Source organism: Enhydra lutris, unplaced genomic scaffold (genome assembly GCF_002288905.1).
Source record: "Enhydra lutris kenyoni isolate GAN:26980312 unplaced genomic scaffold, ASM228890v2 scaffoldscaffold82, whole genome shotgun sequence".
NCBI lineage: Eukaryota > Metazoa > Chordata > Mammalia > Carnivora > Mustelidae > Enhydra > Enhydra lutris.
This window is the reverse complement of record NW_019154166.1, coordinates 3878104-3898016: the sequence shown is the minus strand read 5'-3', so window position 1 is coordinate 3898016 and position 19913 is coordinate 3878104. Positions and strand designations below refer to the sequence as shown.

Genomic DNA, 19913 nt, shown 5'->3' with positions numbered 1-19913 from the left:
GACTGAAATGGGTTCACATTCAGGCTGGGCCGTTAGCTATGTAAGTCGGAGCAAGTTAGGGACACCCAGGAGGCTCTGTGGGTTAAGCGTCTGCCTTCAGCTTAGGTCATGATCTAGGGGTCCTGGGACTGAGTCCCGCATGGGACCCCCTGCTCAGTGGGGAGCCTGTTTCCTCCTCTCCTTCTGGCCCATCCCTCTGCTTGTGCTCTCTCTAATAAATGAATAAAAATCTTAAAAAAAAAAAAAGTATGAGCAGATTAACTGATCTCTGAGAACCTCAGTGTCCCCTCATCTTCAAGGTGGCCATCGCAGCATCTCTGTAGACTTAAGGGTTGAGAGCACAGAATGTGTCCAAGGATCTAACAACCGGGAGGCAAGGAACCAGGAGCAGATGCGATAATCAATGTACGGATACAGAACTTCTAAGGACCCCGGTCAAATACAAGGACACCTGTTGTCTTACCCCCCCTTACCTGTCCACTGCCCAGTGACAGAGGGGATGGCTGTCCTGCGGGGATAAGTAGCCGCAGCCCAGAGAAAGCCCCACAACCCGGACGGAGAACAGAGATCCCGGGTTCTGAGGAGACATCAAACAGAGCAAATAAGTCAGCATCGCGTGGACTGCACTGACACTCTCAAGGGCAAAATAAATTACCCAAAGACCGTCACCCTTTTTGCTGATAGCCTATTTTGAGTATTCCCTTAAAAATTAGTATTCAGTGGGGCACCTGGGTGGCTCAGTCATGAAGCGTCTGCCTTCGGCTCAGATCATGATCCCAGCATCCTGGGATCGAGCCCCTTATAGGGTTCCCTGCTTGGCGGGAAGCCTGCTTTCCCTCTCCCATTCCCTCTTGCTTGTGTTCCCTCTCTCGCTGTGTCTCTCTCTTTGTCAAATAAATTAATAAAATCTTTTTAAGAATTAGTATTCAAAACCTGCAGATATAAAGGTCCTTTTTAAAATTTTTATTATAATTTTTTAAAAAGATGTGCACCGTAGGGGTGCCTGGGTGTCTCAGTCGGTTAAGCGTCTGACTCTTGATTTCGGCTCAGGTCGTGATCTCAGCGTCACGGGATCGAGCCCTGCTTTTGGTTTCGCATTCAGCGTGGAGCCTGCTTGAGATTCTCTCTCTTCCTCCCTCGGCCCCTCCCCCCTCTAAAAAAAAAAAAAAAGATACACACTGTGTACCTTGTAACACTTGTAACATAGCAATCTTGTAACATAGCAATCTAACACTGTTTAACATATTAAATTTTCCCAAACGAGGAACAGCGTTTTTAAATCCTGACGTTTAATTGGAGATGCTGGCACAGTCAATGGAAAAAAATCACTCCGTTCAGTAACGATCCTTTACCTGACTTAAAGAGGATTATCATCATCACCCAATGGCCAAAACAAGGCAAGGATCTAAAAGCAAGCTAGTGTCTATTTTACACCCCAAATGCTTAAGGAGTATTTATATACTTCAAAATAAGCCACATAACGAAATACTGCCTATGTTTTCAAAGATGCATGTTTTTTAAAATATTCTAACGTTTTTGAAGTTGAAGGGAGCCTTAAGTGGCGTTACTGACAAGAGTCAAAACGTGGAAACAACCCACGTGTCCACTGACAGGTGGATAAACACAACGGGGTCTACACACACAATGAATATTATACAGCCTTAAAAAGGAAGGAAATTCAGACACGTGTCCCAGCATGTGCTGACCTCGGAAATACCGTGCACCAGACACAGAAGGACAAACACCGTATGATTCTGCTTCATGAGAGACCAAGACCAGGCAAATTCCTAGGGACAGAAAGTGGGATGGGGGGTGACCAGAGGCTAAGGGCTGGGGGACAGGGAGTTGTTAAATGGGCACAGAGTTTTGGTAGGAATGCTAAAAATTTGGGTAAAGATACAGTGATGGTTTTACAACATCGTGACTGTAACTAACACACACTTACCAATGGCTAAAATCAATGTGTATATTTTACCACCATTAAAAATAATTGATGGAATCTTTAAGTAAATACAGTCCTTTTTTTTTTTTTTAAAGATTTATTTATTTATTTGAGAGAGAAAGCGTGCGAGTGCATGGCGGGGAGGGACAGAAGGAGAGGGAGAAAAAAACCCCAAACAGACTCCCACGTGGGGCTCAATCTCACGACCCTGAGATCACAGACCTGAGCCAAAACCAAGAGTTGGACGCTTAGCCTGCTATGCCACCCAGGTGCCTCGCAAATACGTTCTTAAAACGGTCACTGATGAGCTTAGCTTTAATCAGAAAAACAATGAAATTTCCTTCCAAATTCTGACAGTGATCAAAGGTAGACACATCAGTACTTACAAAGCACTGGTGAGCTATAGGTTGAATTCAGACAGGGGAGGAGGGGAGAGAGAGGGTACTGGAATTCCAGGAAAGACCAACAGTGCATGGGCATGACCCAACACACCCTCAGACAGCCGTGACCTACTCCTCACGGCAGCTCCCGTGTGCGAGGAGCAAGGGGACACTGGTAAGGTCCACACCCGACTAGACCATAACCTCATTCCAGTTGACCTACAGCCTCAACAAAGGCAAAGGCAATGGCGGGAAGCAAGCTGTCTCCAGAGGCTTTGATCCATGGGTGGCCCTGGAAGGGTGTACTTCCTAAGGAGACTGTTTCTTAAATCTAGGCATGGTGAGGTTTGGCCATGGGAGTGGGGGTGCTCTTTTTCCTAATTGAGCCTTGATGTTTGGAGTAACATGACCCACACAATCAAGGCACGAAACCGCATGGAGATGCCTTCTCTCTGTCTGTACACAAAGCAAGTTTACAGAGTGACCACAGAAAATGTCTTGACAGCGATAAACCCCTGCTTTTCAGGATTCAAAACAAATTCAATGCGTCCAGCAAACTGGTCATTTTTGGAAGACGTTCTCCTGTCTTCCATCCCTAGCTAGGAAAATTCATTTTAGAACCTTCACTCCTTTTCCTCTCTCAAGCTCCAGGTTGAGAATTCTGAATGCATTCAATGATGACCATACCTAGCCAGGATCTTCTAAGGTACAAAAGCCTTATGGGTGAAGTGCGTGGGCTATTCTAGGAACCCCACCACCATTTAGAACACCCTTCTCCCAGTAGAAAATCAGGCCCATCCCCACGCTGACCAAAGAGTCTGCAGAAAGGCACCCATACTCCGTGGGAGATGGCCTCTGTTATTCTCCTGGCCCCATGGATTGCCTGACGGGTTTCTGCAAACCGCAGAGAGGTGCAGAGGCAGATGTACGTGTGTGACAAGGTGGAGCACAGGGATGGCCAAGTTCACATAACAGTGGTTTCATCCACTTGCAAAGATCAGGAGGACAAGGTTTGCAGAGGCCTGGAGCTATTATTAGAAGATATTCTGACCTATTTAGAGGGAAGTTAGAGGCTCTAATTTGGGCACCATGGCAAAAAAATCCTTCAGAGATACAGGTTGGTACAAATGTAGAGAAGGTCTTTGACAAAATATTATTTGTCGTACCTCCTGAATCAAATGTATGGTCTTCCCCCAGCAGGAAGGAGCATGAATTATGAAGAAATCACCTCTGAGAAGTTCTCACGTAGAGAAGCTAAATTCTGAGGCTCCTGACCTGTCCCCCCCGCAAAATGTCAACATCTTCTGAACCACAGGAATGATTTCTGATACCCTAGGGAATGGTTTTAGTGTGTGTTGGGTTTATCTGTTAACTACCTACCTAGGAATAAATAAAGGAGTAAGGCAAAAAAAGGTGTTTTGCCTTGAGTTTTTAATCTTAAAAACAAACAAACAAACAAAAAAACAGGGAAAAAACACTGGACAAAATTAGTTTAATATCTAGATGTTCTTATTTGGACACCCATTTCCATTTTCCACAGAGGTGAGGCCTCAAGTCCCCTGAAATTCTGGATGCAGACGTGTAAGTTACAGTTTACTGTAATTCACTATGCTTCAGGAAAAACCACAGGTAAGCCATAAATGTAGAAAACGGAGAAGAACTATGTCAATGCTATCCCAGTGGTGTTTTTAAAGATTTAACGAGAAAAGGGCTCTGCCCATGAAAGGCATTATGATGGTGTGAAGAGTAAAAGCACAGGCCACGGGATGGTGACCTCCTTGTCCAAGATCAAAGCTGTTTTATCCAGCAGTGTGAATGCCCTCTTTAACAGCAAATGCCCTCTACCCCGAGCTCCTCCTAGATCCCTACCCCCTTCTCTGTCCCCCACAATGCACACTGACCTGGATGGGGGCCTCGCTCTTCATGACACAGCGGACCTTACTGAGAATGCACTGCTGCAGCTGGAGCCAGGAAATGGCTCTGTCTTCCCTCAGCAGGAAAGGTGGCCCGAACCTGAACGAGTAAAGGGATCAGGTTAACTCAGCGAAGGAAAGACCAACACAGCTCAACAGGGACACTTCTTCACTGAGTACAAGCTAAGCACAAGCACCGTTCGAGGCTGCCCATCAGAGAACCTCGCTGCAGCAGGACACGCCGCGACATACAGAAATGTCCAGAAATGCAAAGCCAGAGAGACGTGGCGGTGGAAACGGATGGCTGCCAACGATCGGCCAGCTGGGAGACTCTCTCCCCTGCAACAGGGTCAGAGGACACCAGAGCCAGAGGGAAGCGAGGCAGGGAGAGATTAATCCAGAGGCAAGCTGGTCCAGCAGACACCCTGATGGTTTTATGCACCAGGTTTTGTGCACCAGGACCCAAGCATTCACGGTGAGCCCAGAACGCCCAGATCGCCAGATATGGCTGTGGCCATAGTCCCGGCTTAGCCACAGGCACTGCCGAGACAAATCACCAACCAGCAGTCCTGTGGCTGCACCACGCAAGGTTGTACGAAGACCCAATGGGGTAAGAATGTTGAATAAACTTGGCAAAGTCAGCACAAACCCAAGCTGTTAGGGTCTGGAGCAGCAAAGGGACTGTGCTGCCTGTGGGGGGTTTACTCCACTCATCCTCTACAGACAGGCATTCAGATCACTGCCCATCTTTTAATTGTAGCAGTACCCTCTTATGGCGGGAGCTCTGTGTTCTTGTGCATACACCTTTGGGTGCACCCGACAGCTCGTTTCTTTGGGATAAACTTCCAGAAGTGGAAATACAAGCTCAAAGCTGGTCGTGCCCTAGAAAAGCCACACCTGCATACCAGTGAGGCGGGTGCCCCGTTCTCTTAACACTTGCCCAGAACGAGCCTTATCAAGTTTCAAAACTCTCTCACCATGATCCGAAAGGTGACCAGCCTCTTGCTGTTACCATGAGAATTTCTTCTACTACGCACAAAGCTGGATATTTTAGCCCTATGCTTGTGTTTGTTTTGTGAGTTGGCGTGAATCTCCGTGCTTCGTTTTACTAAGAGTATCTCTCTCTGATTTCCAAGCGGAGTTTTTATACCATGGATTGTGCGCCCTCTGCCTGTCACGTGACATAAATACATTTTTCTCGTTTGTGCTTAAAATATTCAATGTGTCTAAAACGTTAGCCTTTTCCTTTACAGCCTCCTGCCTGCCTTAGGTGTTAAAATAGTCCTCTCAGCCCAAAAGACGTAAACACTACCCTACATTATCTGTAAGTCATTTTACGGTTTCCTTTTAATCAATCTAGAACTTAAACATGTGAATGTATGGCAGAAGTAAAAAATTGATTATATAAAATAAAATCAATTTGCCCACCTTATATACTACATAATTCATTCACTCTTTAGTTATATGAAATGTACCATTTTATCACATAATACCTAAATGTACTTCAGCCTATTACATTCCATTGATTTAAGTATATATTCTTCCAACTATACTACAATTTTTTTGGCTTCAAATTTTTTTCTTATGTATATAGCCTACATCATAATTTTTTTAATAATCGAAACTTTATTCTGGTTTAATAAAGCAACCTCTCTCCCTTCCTCCTCTCTCCTTCGCCCAGTATTTTATCAATGTCCTTATGAGTTAATTATTCAAGATGAATTTTACAAACATTTTATCAGTACAGACATCTTTGATAGGAGTTAGAGTTTTCAAGGGTCTTATCTGGGCTACCAATGAAAGCAATCTGGTCTTGTCTGTTATGTAACCACCTGTTACGTAACCACCTGGACCCTTTCACTACTTTGATCACTTCCCAGTTCTTGGCTCTCTGGACAGGCCACGATGTAATCTGCAGACAGTGGTCATTTTATCTCCTCTTTTCTTATAGCCAGTTTTTTTCTCTCGTCTTACTGCACTGCCCAGGCCTCACGATACCGTACAAAATGATAGCGGTGGGAGCCATAATAATTATTCCGGAAATTAACAGCAAAGTCTCCGATGCTTAATGGTGAAGGGTGACGTCTGCCACATATTGATTAGAAAGTACCCTACTCCTCGTGAATTAATCTTGAGACCAGATGTTTGATTTTATCAGATTAGAATTATTCTAGACGGGCTCCCAAGCACGTGTCTGCACAGCTCAGACATCACGTGAGAAGAAGATCAGGTTCTACGTACCTGCTGGCCTGCTGGCCTGACCCCACCAAGTTACAGAAGAGGACTAGCACCTTGTTCTCGCTATGGATGGGCAGGGAGGACCGCAGACCATCACGGGTTGCCAAGCGTGGGGAGACCGACAGACCAGACGGATGAGCTAGAGAGAGAGAGAATTATGTTCATAGACTTAAAAGATATTAAGGTCTGTGCGGCGCTTGTGCCTTCTGGTACCTGGTACGCGACGATCATACACGAGGTAGTGAATCTGCCATTGCGTTCAGCCAGTAATAGTTAAAACGTGGGCAGGGATGTTAATTAAGGCTTCTCAAAGTCGATCCGAGAAATACTCCAAAATGATCTGGGTTGCTTTTAAGCCTCAATCAGAGAGCCACAAGTGGGCTCTGGCTTCTTCTGCCCACAGAAGTACAGAGAGAAGGTCAGAACATTTATCCTTGAGGATGTGACAGAATTAGCCTCTCCTCAATTTCCAGTTCTAAAAATCAGACTTTTCAAGCACAGGTGTGTGACCTTTGATTGAACTTGAAATGAGGGTCTTTTCATTGAGCTATCACATAATCCGGGCCAGGGAAGGTCCTGCTGCAGATTCCAGGCCCAGGGGGTTCCCTGGTGACTCAGAGCCAACACAGACACCTGGTTCCCGCAGCCTGCACTGAGGCTGGCTGAAGACACAGACCCAGGTACAGGATTCTCGTGGGCTATATGGCAACACTGGCGGAGGGTCCTCCAAATATGGGCCTTCTTGACCAGTGAATTAGGCCAGAAGGTATATGAACTGCAATCAAAGACTGTCAGTCTAAACTTCAGGAAGTGGGATGTTACCAAAAGTCATTTCATAACCTCTTTGGCCATCTACTGTTTCAATTTGTAAACATTGGACTTCAAGCACAGACCTTGAACTACAAGAGTCCTGAAGACAAAGATCACCCTGAATAGTGGTTCTTATTCTCAAAGGGTGGCCTCGGAACCAGCAGCAGCATCCCCTGGGAACTTGTTAGATGTGCAAATTCTCAGGTCCCACCCCAGACCTACTAAACCAGAAACTCGGTGTGTCGGACCCAGGACTCTGCCTTAACAAGCTTCCAACATGATTCTGATATTCACCAAGGTTTTGAGAACTCCTGACTGATTGAATAATTTTTAATCATCAACCATCTATACAGCAAACATTAGAGAAAGTAAGCCTGGCAGGTCCAAGTACCAAAATGAAATGTCTTATGCCTCGGCACACAAGCATGTTAACTCTCAAACGTGTAAGTCATACTATCCATATAAAATTATGTGAGGCACCACTGTACCTGAGAGCAACTCCTGGCCAGATGGTGGGGGCACGTGGAAGGCGTACACATTATCTCCCTCTGAAATGGTATTCAGGTCCTCTTCATCAAAGAAAGACCGCTGGAATCCACTGGGACACAGTTCAACCAAGATCACCTGGAATGAGGAGGATCATTTTCCTTCTTGATTTCTCAAAGGGAACTTAAGCAAGAAATCTAAAACTGACTTAGAGTCTCTTTTACCCTTTCTTCCCTTCGAAGCTAGAAACACTACTTATTAGTCGTAATAAAACAGCGGAGGTATGACAATAAGACTGACCACAGACTGTCTCAATGGCAACAACAGAATCTCAGACTGCTATGGGAAGGGATGGGGGAAGACAATGGGGGGGCAGGTGTGTTAAAAATCTCAAATTTATAGCCAGCTAAACTATCATGCAAGCAATAAAACAAAAATAAAGCTCTCTGGATACCCAGCTAAACTATCCTGCAAACAGTAAAAGTAAAATAAAGCTCTCTTCAAATTAAAAGTTTAAAGTGTTTACCATTCACAGATCTCTACTGAAAGAACTCCTAAATAGTTCTGCCAACTTTTTCCACATCTTGGCATATGCAGAACATATTTTTATGGAATGCTGACGTAAGAGGAGAAGCTGCTCTTATAGCAGAGAAGACAGGTGACCATCTTAAGGGTCCTGTCACCTCGAGGGCTGAAGGAATCAACATCTCAAAGCACCTAAGCCACTCAAGGCACACTGGCTGGGAAATTCTCTTGTAAGAGATACATTTCAAGGTTAAAACAAAAAACTGAATCAAAAAACAAAACAAACAAACAAAAAAAACCCAAAAAACAAAAAAACACTTGAGTTGTAAGAAGAAATGATGAGGCAAAGAAAATGGTAAACATTGGTAAAAGTAAACACACAGTGACTATATAAATCCATAATAATCCGTACTAGTTCCACAACCAGGCAGAAAGGGCAGGAGGGATTAAAATACTGGGAAATAATATCCATCCACAATAATACTCAAAAAGGTGGAAGGGAAATTTGGGTAGATCAAGATCCTTGCGTTGTTTCTGAAAATTAACGTATGACTTTGCTAATTCTGCATGTTGGCATTTTAAGGATAACCACTAAATGACCATAAAAATAGATTCTATATGTCCCCAAACCAGAAGAGACGGAATAAAAATTGCTCAATAGAAAAAGAAGCCGTAAAGAAGAGGGAAAGGAAACAAAGAAAAAGCAGGGTAAACAAAGTATAAAGAGGATACAAATAAATCCAAATATATTCAAGACCGTAGATAATGTAAGAGGAATAACCCTGCCAATTAAAACACCAAAACAAATTGTAAGTTCCGATCAAAATGCCCACATGTGCACTTAGGAATCCCTAAGTGAGTCCTACTTCCCTGCACAAACACATCACACTTTGCAAATTCCTGACAACTCACTGACTCTTGTAATTATTCAAACTCAATGTCACATCCTCCTTTTGGTATTTTTTTAACTGCCATTTCTTCCCCAAGACTCTCACCCCATCCTATTCTCTCTCTCTTCCTCTCTCAATATATCCCTGTAAGCACTTTGAGTTCACTGAGAAAGCTACACACTTTTCCGTCTACTTGAATCCTCCTAAACACAGTGACAAGATCAGAGGCACTGACTGGGTTGGGGGCAGGAAGGAGCCTGCAGAGTGTGTAATCACTGTGGTTACGTGGATGGACACACACGCAGAAATTCAACAAACTATAACCTTAAGGTGTGTGCCCTTTACTGTATGTGTGTTATTCCCGAGCAGGAAGGCTACAAAAAAATTTTTTTTTAATTTGGAAAAAATGCCATGAGGTCATCAGGGAAGTGTAAAATGTGCATATTCTAGTTAAAGACACAGAGGAGCAGTTGTTGCTTCATCCAAGGTCAGAAAACAGAAGAGCCCTATTCCAAACCCTTCCCATTATGCCACATGGCTGCTGACCACCGTCACCTCCACTCTGCCCTTGCGTGGGGGCCCCCGTTACGAGTTCTGCCCTCAAAGTCACAGTAAATGCAACGTCTTTACCAAGACTCCTTTTAAAAAAAAAAAAAAAAAAGGTACTCAGCAGCCCCTCGTGTTTTACTTCCGGCCCCTTCAGTATCCTGGTTTATAGTCTCAGAAGTGAAAATATATAACTCAGATTCCGAAATCACACCATCTCCATCAAATCCTGGTCAGCGCTGACCAGCTCTGTGACCCTGGGAGGGTCTCTCAACCTCTCAGTGCCTCCTCTCTCGCTCACTGATAAAAGGAGGATAATTGTGTCGACTGTCCAAGGTGGTCATGAGAACTGAACTGGCTACAAATACCAAGGTCCCAAAATGGCGCCCAGCACATGGGAAACACTACTGAGTGCTTAGGGTCGTGGGGATCACTAGGATCGTGACCATCATCCCGGTCTTCAACCTTTTCTGGTGATTCCGTGTAAATGCTGGGAGAGGTCAGGGCTCAGTCATCAAGGCACCAGGGGTGACCAATCAAACAGAAACTCATGAGTCACGAGGAGTCACCCAGGAACCAGAAATTAGTCTAAACAGCCCTAGACAGCTGGCCCAGTTAGCGTTCCGTCATTTGGTGACCAGGCCCCCGTGCCATTCCATCACACCTCATCCGCAGGGACGCCGCCTTCCTCTGCGACCATCTTCCTCAGGGCCGCCACTGTGCTGAGAATGGGCACGGCCAGGCCAACACGCAGGAACCGCTGGCTCTTAGAGGGGAAGACCAAGGTGACGCTCAAGAATCTGGAAAATAGGAAGGCGTCCACATCCTTAAAGGACGGCCATGAACTGCCAACGCCATTGGCGTTGGGGTCAAATCCAGCAGTTGGGCTGGTCTCCGCTCCCTGGTTGGGTCACTGTACTTTAGGTATACTGTCACCAGGTGGCAGCAGAGAGCCAAATCGCCAAAGGGTCTCCGCTCAGTATCATTTTCATAGTTAGAAATAAAAGGTACCTGATTAAGAATCACAGTACAGACCTGTGATCTCAAGGTTGTGTTTGTTAAGTAGATCACGGTGCGCAAAAACAAACTTGGAAATTTAAGATGTAAAAGGGTCAGGCTTCCACTATGGTTCGACACCGCTGCTGATGTCCTCCTTACTGAAATTCCCCTTGGTAACAGGACTCAGTCTGTCCCTTCTCCCCCTGCCCCCTCCACACACACCTTCTGGAATCTCTAGTTCTACTTGGTATTGTCCCTACCAGTACACTGGGGCTCCCTCCTCCAGGTCCTGCTTCTCTCCTCTCCTTCCTGCAACACTGGTCGGTTCACACAGCTCACAGCCACAGCTGGGGCTGGAACCCCGGAGAGTCTAGCCCCAGAGTCAGTGGTCCCAACCCCTGTCCTGTGCTGCACAAGGCCAAGAATCTTAGAAATGCCGCCATCTCAACACCAGCGCGGGACTCAGCAAACTTCCATGACACTGACAAGGGCCAGATGCCCTAACGGCCTTAAGACCCAGGCTTCTGGAATGCCTGCCCTGAGTGCCTCTTACGCTTATAAAGCCAAGCCTGCCATGCCTCTTACTGGACCTGACTACCCTCCTCTTTTCTGTTTTTCTCCTCTCCTTCCACACCCCCTTCCCTTTTTTATTTGCTCCTTAAAGAAACCCTTTCCCTGCACCTTCACGAAAGGCAAAAAGGACGTGGAAACAAAGGCAGGAAAAGCAGGTGGCAACAGATTTTTTTTTTTTTTTTTTTGCAGATTTGCCCCTGGTTCTGCCGACCGGCCCCGACTGGCCCATGCCTGCTTCTGAGTGGCCCAGAGACGGAAGCCCGGCCATGGCGTGACAGACAAGCTGAGGATCATTCTTTTGGGGGCTCAGGAAGGGACGCAGTAACCTTTCACTTGGTCACACTGGGTTGCCGGACATCGCCAGCTTTCTAAGGCTAGTTTCTGCACATGTGCTGGCTGAGATGCGCGAGAGACAGAACGGCAGGTGCGAGGCCAGAAGGTACCCAGGGAGGACGAAGGGCAGGAGTCAAGTTCGCTGCTTGTGATGGCCACGTACCTTGTCTGGCGTAGGGGGATGGGCAGTGACACACACAGGAAGGGGTCGAAGGTGTTGCTCTGTTTCAAGCAGTGGGGACAGGTCAAGGAAGATCTGTGAGGGCAAAAGATAAGAGTTTCATGGTGAACGGCACCCACTCAGTTCGGCAGAGCCTCAAACAGTTAAGTATAAAATTGTGGTGTGATCCAGCCATCCCCCTCCCAGATACATACCCAAAAAGAGTTGAAAACAGGGATTTCTACAAATGCTTGCCCACAGATTTCAGAGCAGTGCTAGTCATGAGAGTCAAAGGGTGGACACAACCCAAATTACCATCGGGGTAACCAGATAAATCCAGAAGCGGTAGAGCCACAGAGACAGAGAGCAGATCGGTGGCTGCCAGCAGGGGAGCAGAAGGCAGGGATTAAGGGGTATTGGGTTTTCTTTTGCGGTGATCAAAACGGTCAGGAACTAGACAGAGGTGCTGGTTGCACAATAATGTAACATCCGTGCCACGAAACTCTATGCTTTAAAATGGCTAACTTGGGGCGCCTGGGTGGCTCAGTTGGCTAAGCGACTGCCTTTGGCTCAGGTCACGATCCCGGAGTCCCGCGATCGAGTCCCACATCGGGCTCCCCGCTCGGCAGGTGTCTGCTTCTCCCACTGACCTCTCTCCTCTCATGCTTTCTCTCTTTCAAATAAATAAATAAAATCTTAAAAAAAAATAAAAACAAAAAAAAATAATAAAATGGCTAACTTTACGTCAGGTAACTTTGACCTCAATTTTTTAAAAAAGGTTGATTCCCACGTGGCAGTGCGCGGAGTATGGGAAGGCGAGCGGAAACCCTCGAGGCAGAATCAGCAAGCCAACCTGCATGCCAGAAGGGATGTTAGGACCATGCCTTCCCCTGGTTCTCAGCCTCACTGGGCTCCAGAATCACGGAGGGAGCTTCTCTAAAAACGCAGATGTCTCAGCCGGCCTCCCATAGAGTCTGTTCCACGCGGGGGTGGGGGGGGGGTGCCTCCCTGGGTGATAACTGTGTTCGGCCAGGAGGCAGAGCCACCAATGGGCGTCCACCATCCTCGCTGTACCAGTGAAGCAGACAAGGTTTGAGAAAAGCAGCTAATACGGAAACAGCGTTCACTGAGAACTGGGCATTTTTCTGACCACTGTGCTCATAACAACCCACTTTCTGCCCCTAACCCCCAGTATTAGCCCCATTTTGCAGACAAGAAGACTGAGGCACAGAGAAGTTAAGCACCTCTCCCAAGGACCATACGGCTCTTACGTGGCAAAGCCAGGCTCAGGTTCTGGAGCGCACGCTCACCGCGGTCCCTCCAGTCTTTAGTATCAGCAGATGAGGCATTGGCTGATTCAGAGCAGACACACACAGTTGACTTATATTCTTCAAACTTTCACACTTAACACTCCCTTACTTAAGAGCATGAAACCCTGAGGTTCTCAGGTGCTGACCAAGGCGACCCTAAGCGAGCCAGGCAGAGCCACTCAGCAACCCGGGGGACGAGTTACCAACCATCCATGACTTTAGAAAACTGAGTATTAGATCTGAGTGTTTCATGTCCAATAACTTGCTGGTTCTGGTAAATTTCCTGTTGGGAGAACCACAGTGATCTTTTGGTAAAAATAGTGCATCAGACACCGAGCTCCAGGCGCTAGGGGGACCTGACACTTGTGGGGTCCCCTCTGCCACCCTGTTTCTCCTGATCCTTCCTTCCCTCCCCCATCACGTACCTAGATAGAACGCAGGCCCGGAAGACAGATTTTTATTTTTGGGAAATTTCCAAATCCCTGTTTTCGTCCTTAAGCGAACCAATGGAAAGGACTGTTTTTCTCTGACTTGTCCGTGTTTTAGAGCCGACTAACGCTAAGCTGGGCTGCATTTTTCCTGCAGTGTTGCACCATATGAAACGGAGATAAGGTCTGTCTTTATATGGAGCCACAAACCTCTATAAGGACCAAGGGACGTGTAACTGGCAAAAACATGGAATGGTCTAATTTTACACGTAAAGAATGAAGAAAACATATGGTCTTCATAATAAATAAACTAAAGGAAGGGTGTGAAATACACGGGTCTTTCCGAGATGAGTCATGAGGATGGAGTGAGTGGGACCAACAGATGAGGGGCAGAGAAGACTCTGGACGTTCCCGAGCTTTGGCCATCCTCACATGTGGCCCGAGGAGTCCTTCTATCCTTGCTATCCTGGCCGGACAGGCGCAGTTCTGCCCTATTGTCCCCCAAGCTTGTTATGGGGGAAGGGGCAGAAACCCACCTCGCTGCCTGTGGACTTTCACCCACCCATCTCCCTCAGGGAGTCCTTCTTCTCATCAAACTGCATCTGGTGCAAAAACCAACCTTCTAGCCACTACTGAGACCCAGAAGCGTGCTTGGCTTCCTGCCGGGTACAGACGCCCAGAAACAAGACCGGGGTCTTAGAGACGCACCTGTCAGCACTCTGACCTCTCCCCGCGGCCAGCCGAACACACCTCCCACCCCTCAGATGCACCTAGCACCACCTGCTCCCTGGACAGCGGACGTCTCTGCCAGTGCTCGTGCCCCTGACAACACACGGGTCAGATGCCACCCCTCCCTCCAAGACCTGCTCTGAGAAAGCATAGCAGGGATTGCTGCCTGTAATGGGGACCAGATCAGACTCTGTGGATAAAAGGCACAAACGACAAAGCAGTGTGCGCGCGCACACACGCACACACACACACCCTCTCATGGACAAACCCCACCATAGCACCAATCCTTGCTTTTTAAACTCACAGGTGCTTTTAGGTTGTGGTACCAACCATATGAAATAACCAGTTATTTCTCCTCTAGTCCATAACCCAGTCCAGCACCCTGATCCCACTCCTCCTCCTCTCCTCCCACCAAAGTCAAAAACCCGACACCCTAAAAAGGGGAGCGGGGGCAGGGGAGCGAGAACCTCCCTGAACAGGGATCTGTGAGTTAACCCACAATATCACAATATATCCTCCAGCTTCTGATTTCATCAAGAAGGGCTGATATCACAGCGACTCTCCATCGCTGGCAAGCCCTCTGCAGCAGAGAGCCAGGCTCTGGCACCCAGAGCCAAGGCACCCCTGCTGGGAGGCACCTGCTGGGCTCAGACCGGCCCCACCCACCGCCCCGGAAAATCACTTCCCACAGCTCAAAAGCCCTCACTCGGACGGACATCCCTAACTCGATTTTTTTCTGTACTCCCCAAGATCCCGCTCAAAGTGGGTATTTTCAGCTGTCACTGGTTCCTTTTTGGAAACTTGAACGCCTTGGTTCTTACTCATCTTCCTACAGGCACCTACCCAAACGGCGCTTGTCGCTTCCTCGGGAACCCTCCCCTGACTCCCCCCCACAGCAGTCGGAGACCATGCGGTATTATGACTTATAATAAGAAATACGTATTTGGTCTTTGTCTCAGGTCCCGGCGCTGAGCTCCTAAAACCCTTGGAAAACCACTAGCATGATCTCCGAAATTGAAAATGATGCCACAACAGGCTTCAGATTCTGCAGCAGCTTCCTGTGCCCTTGAGGCGAAAACCCACACCTGGGCAGGACGCCTGCACCACCAGACCCCCGTCCACCCCTCCAGCCGTACCTCCTGCCCCCTCCGTCCCTGGCAGCTACCTTGCCCTTTCTGTCCCCTGCTGTGCCGACGTCATTCCAACCCCAGGCCCTTGGCCTCAGCTGTTTTCTCTATCCGGATGACCCGGTCCCCAGATACGTGAACAGCTGACGCCTCGTCACTCCGCTCTCGGCTCAAATGTCCCCCCCTAAAATGAAGCCTCCCCAGGCCACCTTATCGAAGGCTGGCTGCCTCCCCCACACTCCGAGGCACGTGTTATCACCATCGCGAGCCACTGTGACGTGCATGGTGTTACCGAACACCTGCCCCAGCAGAACGTGAGCTCCATGAGAACGGGGGGCCGCGCCCTGTTCGCAGCTCCCTTCTGGTGCTGAGAAGGGAAGTGGCCCGCCGTAGGTGAAATGGTGAAGATCAAGGGTGTATTTGGAATTAAAGATCCAGACAAGCATGCCAGGGGTACCTGGCTGGAATGTCTCGCTCTCGTGGGCACAGAGTGGTGCTCCTCACTTATCCAGGGGACCCAGCGTAAGAGCAGACGCTCGAATATTTGAAAGAAGGGAAGAGAGGGAGCACGTGTGCACGGGAGCCAAGGGGGCTGAGAGAACAGGTAAGTCGAGAAATAAGCAAACTCACTGTACAAAGACACCAGTGAGCGGTACCAGGTGGCAATTCTTGGTGTCCCTGCACCGCAGTCTAATCTACCCTGGTCTTGGACTCCCTTTTCCCTCCTCCTAGCTGTTCTTTCTCCTCCTCTTTTCTTCTGTCTCATTTTTGTTTCTAGCAGCCCCTGCTCCGGGCACCTGCAGATAAGGAAGACAGACGCCCAGCACATAGCTTTCCTGGCTAGCAACGGTTGGCCGCTGCAACACTGAGGCTCGCTCTGTGCACGCCACTGCAGGAAGGAAATGGGCTTTACTTCGTGTACAACAACACCTAGGCTCGTTCAGAAGCATTTTTTTTTTAAATTACCCGCTATGCTCAGCGACCAACAGTCGCGTGTCACCAAGAGGAGGTCCTCTGTAACCGTCGGCTTCCCTGAAATCCTGATTATTGGACTCATTCCCACGTGTGAACAGCTTCCGTGCAGGCTGGAGACACTCCCACCTGTTCAATCCTAGCCATCCCTGAAGCCCATCAAAAGGCACGCCTCCTCCAAGAAGCCCAGGGGGGTTTCTCTCCATAATCCCCCTTCCTTGCAATCAGGGCTTTTACTAGACCATCACAGTGCTTGGAAATATACTATCTTATCTCTGAACTTAGAAATATGCTGCCTTATCTCAGGCTCTGAACTGTCCCATATGTGAAAGCCTGAAGAGAATGTTTCTGAATTCAAAGGCAGTGTAATTAGCCTCCATGTTGCTGGGAAGTCTTCAACTTGAAAGAACTTGGCAAACTGGGCTCTCCTACTGCAGGAATGAATGGGAAAGGTCTCACCAAAGGCTCAGTGATTGCCTTGCCGGCTGGGGGAGCCCTGACCTCCACAGTGAGGTTCTAGAACCCCCTTCCGAGGGAGATGGGAGGCCCAGGAGCCAGCAAGGCTAACCACCGGGGCCGACAGGAGGGAGAGGTTAACTGGGATCTGTAATGGGAGGAGAAGGGCGCTTGGGGTCTCTTGTCTTGGGATCAATGGGAGACCAGTTGTGGGCATCCAAGTCCGGGCGATCCGTTCCAGGCCCAGCCCACTCTCACCTAGATTCTTACCTATACTGCGCTTGAAAGTGACTCTGCACAAAGCTTGGGCCTAGAGAAGGCTGAGCTGATGGTGACGGGAGGTTCTCGGGGCTTCTGCTGGCTTCAGGCGGAGGCTGCAGAGAAATGAGGGAAGGAAGCAAGATTAGACACGGCTCCCATCGCTCTGCCGCCTCCAGACCGCCAATCCCTGGCCCTTCTGTTGACTTTGCCACAATTCCATGGCTCCTTTGGTCTCCAGACCTCCCAAATTCCTTCCGACAGAGAAGGTGCTGAGGGAGCAGAGCAGAAGCGGAGGCGTGGGAATGCTTCCACACACCTGGCCACCTCTGCCGTGACCTCGGTCTCGCCTGTCCCGATTCCCATCCCTGTCCTGCTGGGCCCTGCGTGTCTATACCCTGCATGTCTATACCTGCTGGACCCCGCGTGTCTATACCTCCCATTTGCATCTCCTTCCTGCTGGGCCCCATGTGTCTATACCCCACATGTCTACACTGCTGGACCCCATGTATCTATACCTCCTGTCTGCATCTCCTTCCCGCTGGGCCCTGCATGTCTACACCCTACGTATCTATATCTGATGGGCCCTGTGTCTATACCTCCTGTTCGCGTCTCCTTCCTGCTGGGACCCACATGTGTACACCTCCCGTTCACATCTCTCTCCTGCTGGGCCCCATGTTTCTATACCTCGTGTGTCTACACCTCCCATTCGCACCTCCTTCCTGCTGGACCCTGCGTGTCTACACCTCCCGTTCACCTCTCCTTCCTGCCGGGCCCTATGTGTCTACACTGCCACCGCTCCGAACGTGTCCACACCACATCTCCCATCCTCCACCTGCTGACCCGCCCCACCCCCATCTCCCGGGAGCCAGTCTGCATGTGAGCATCGGAACACCAGGCTTTGCCCCTCAGAATCGTGCATAAGCCTCCTTCACCCCACATCAGTCCTACTGTGCCCCCCTTTGCATCCCCTTCTGTACTCATTTTCTGGTGCTCCTGCAGCAAATTCACACACACTGGAGGCTTAAAGCAGCAGAAATGTATTCTCTCATGATTCTGGGGACCAGACATCCAGAATCAGCATCCCCAGACCACGAACGGGGATGAGGGGGCTCCGGGGAACACGTCCCTCGGCTCTCCCGGCCTCTGGAGGCTGCAGGAATCCCATGACCAGGGGCACATCACCCCAGGCTTTACGGCCAGCATATTCGAAGGGTCAGGAGAGGAACACACAGGAAGTGCGTGCGGTAAAACATACCGATGTCTGAAACGTCATTTAAAATTCATCGAGAAGCAGTTAGATGAGGAAAGACATAGATGGAGTGTGGCGTATACAGATGGACAGAGACGGGATAATGCAATGTCAGTAAAACGTAGAATCTTGGTGGTGGGTAGGAGGTATCCGCTGTATCATTCATTCGCTTTTTCCATCATACAGAATTTTCCATAATAAAAGACTGGAGCAAAGACTCAGGATGGAACCTCCTTATTGGCCCCATGGTTTTGTGAAGCTGGGTCTTAGCACACGGGATGTGCGAAGGGAAGCGGTAATCAGGGCTGGGGGCGAGTCTGGTGTCACGCTGGGGTGGGGGTGGGGGTGGGGGGCTTCCATGTCCTAAAGACGACTGCCCGGTTCAGTGAACAGCACAGAAGCAGGATTCAGAATCCACCTCTGGGCTCCGGCTGCCAGGGACCCAATCCCTCAGAAATAATACTCCTTGGGAACACTGCCCAACCTCTGAGCCGGACGAGACTATTACTTAACCCCTTGGCCCCAGGACTTCCCGACTTCTATCAAGGGATGCTGAATGACAGTGTCCACCTCGGAGGGATGTCCTGGAACTGAAGAAGTTAAAAATATATGACACTTTGAACAGGGAGCACGGTCTGTGGTTGCCGAGACGTGGCAGGGAGTGCCTGATGGCTTTTGAACCCACAGGGTAGTGACATGCACGGTGAGATGATCTACCCTGATGCCATGCATGGAGGCGAGAGGCGGGTCTGGAGGGAGGACACAGCTTAGCAGGCTCCAGGGCCCGGGACACAATGGGGAGAGCAGGAGCAGGAGTCACGAAAATGGAAGCGGGGGATGGACTCCAGACGCCCTGTGTCCGCAGCTCCTAAGCGAGCACTCAGTGGGGCAGCAAAGAAAGAGGGAGGAGACACACAGGAGCAGCTCCAAGGTCCCACCTGGTACCCCGGGAATGCCTGTCTTCCGTTAGTGGACGAGGGAAAATCGAAAGTGGGTCCAGGAAGGGCAGGCCAAGTTTGAGCTGGAAGGGGACGGACCCTGGAGGCAGAGCGGATGCTGGGATTTGTGGATGTGCAGGGCTAAGGCCCCTTGCTTGGTCACAGCAGCCCTTCTGGAACAGGGAGGTGGAGAAGCTCTTTAATTGGGGGGGCCCACCCTCCCATCGCAAGGGACAGGCACATGGCCCGAGTGAGACCAGTGAGACAGTCCTGTCCGGGAATCATGAGCAGAGGGACCGAAAGCCTGAAAACATGGCATCCAACAGTGGTGTCCACACCAGAATCCAACAGCTCCTGCCACCAGGACCCCCACCCCCACCCCCAGAACTGTCTGGTTCTCGGCTCCCCTCAGAGCCTGCTGCACCTCCCGCCTCTTCCCAGTCAGGCAGCCAAAGACCTCACAGTGACACAGGTGCTTCTGCATCAAGGTGATAACGTGGGGGTCTGGGCACTGCAGAGGGCAGGACTGCCCAGGAGGGGGTACGGAAGGAGAAAATCCCTAGCGAGGCTGGGATGCGAGGCAGCAGGGTCATTTGAGAAGCATGGACAAGGACGTCAGACCAGGCTGACTCCACTGTGCCAGCCAAG

General features: G+C 49.2%; 1 protein-coding gene across 2 annotated transcripts in view; it reads right to left on the bottom strand.

Moving 5' to 3' along the window:
* Positions 1 to 19913, bottom strand: part of LOC111161101 (ubiquitin specific peptidase 43) — a 49545-nt gene that overhangs the window by 17223 nt on the left and 12409 nt on the right. For both annotated transcript variants that reach the window (XM_022524584.1, XM_022524585.1), the window contains exons 3-9: positions 17088 to 17191; positions 11799 to 11891; positions 10395 to 10530; positions 7772 to 7907; positions 6477 to 6612; positions 4224 to 4335; positions 474 to 577 (exon numbers count right to left, since the gene is read on the bottom strand). In XM_022524584.1, coding sequence (XP_022380292.1) covers positions 474 to 577; positions 4224 to 4335; positions 6477 to 6612; positions 7772 to 7907; positions 10395 to 10530; positions 11799 to 11891; positions 17088 to 17191 — 821 coding nt within the window. The remainder of the gene's footprint in view (positions 1 to 473; positions 578 to 4223; positions 4336 to 6476; positions 6613 to 7771; positions 7908 to 10394; positions 10531 to 11798; positions 11892 to 17087; positions 17192 to 19913) is intronic.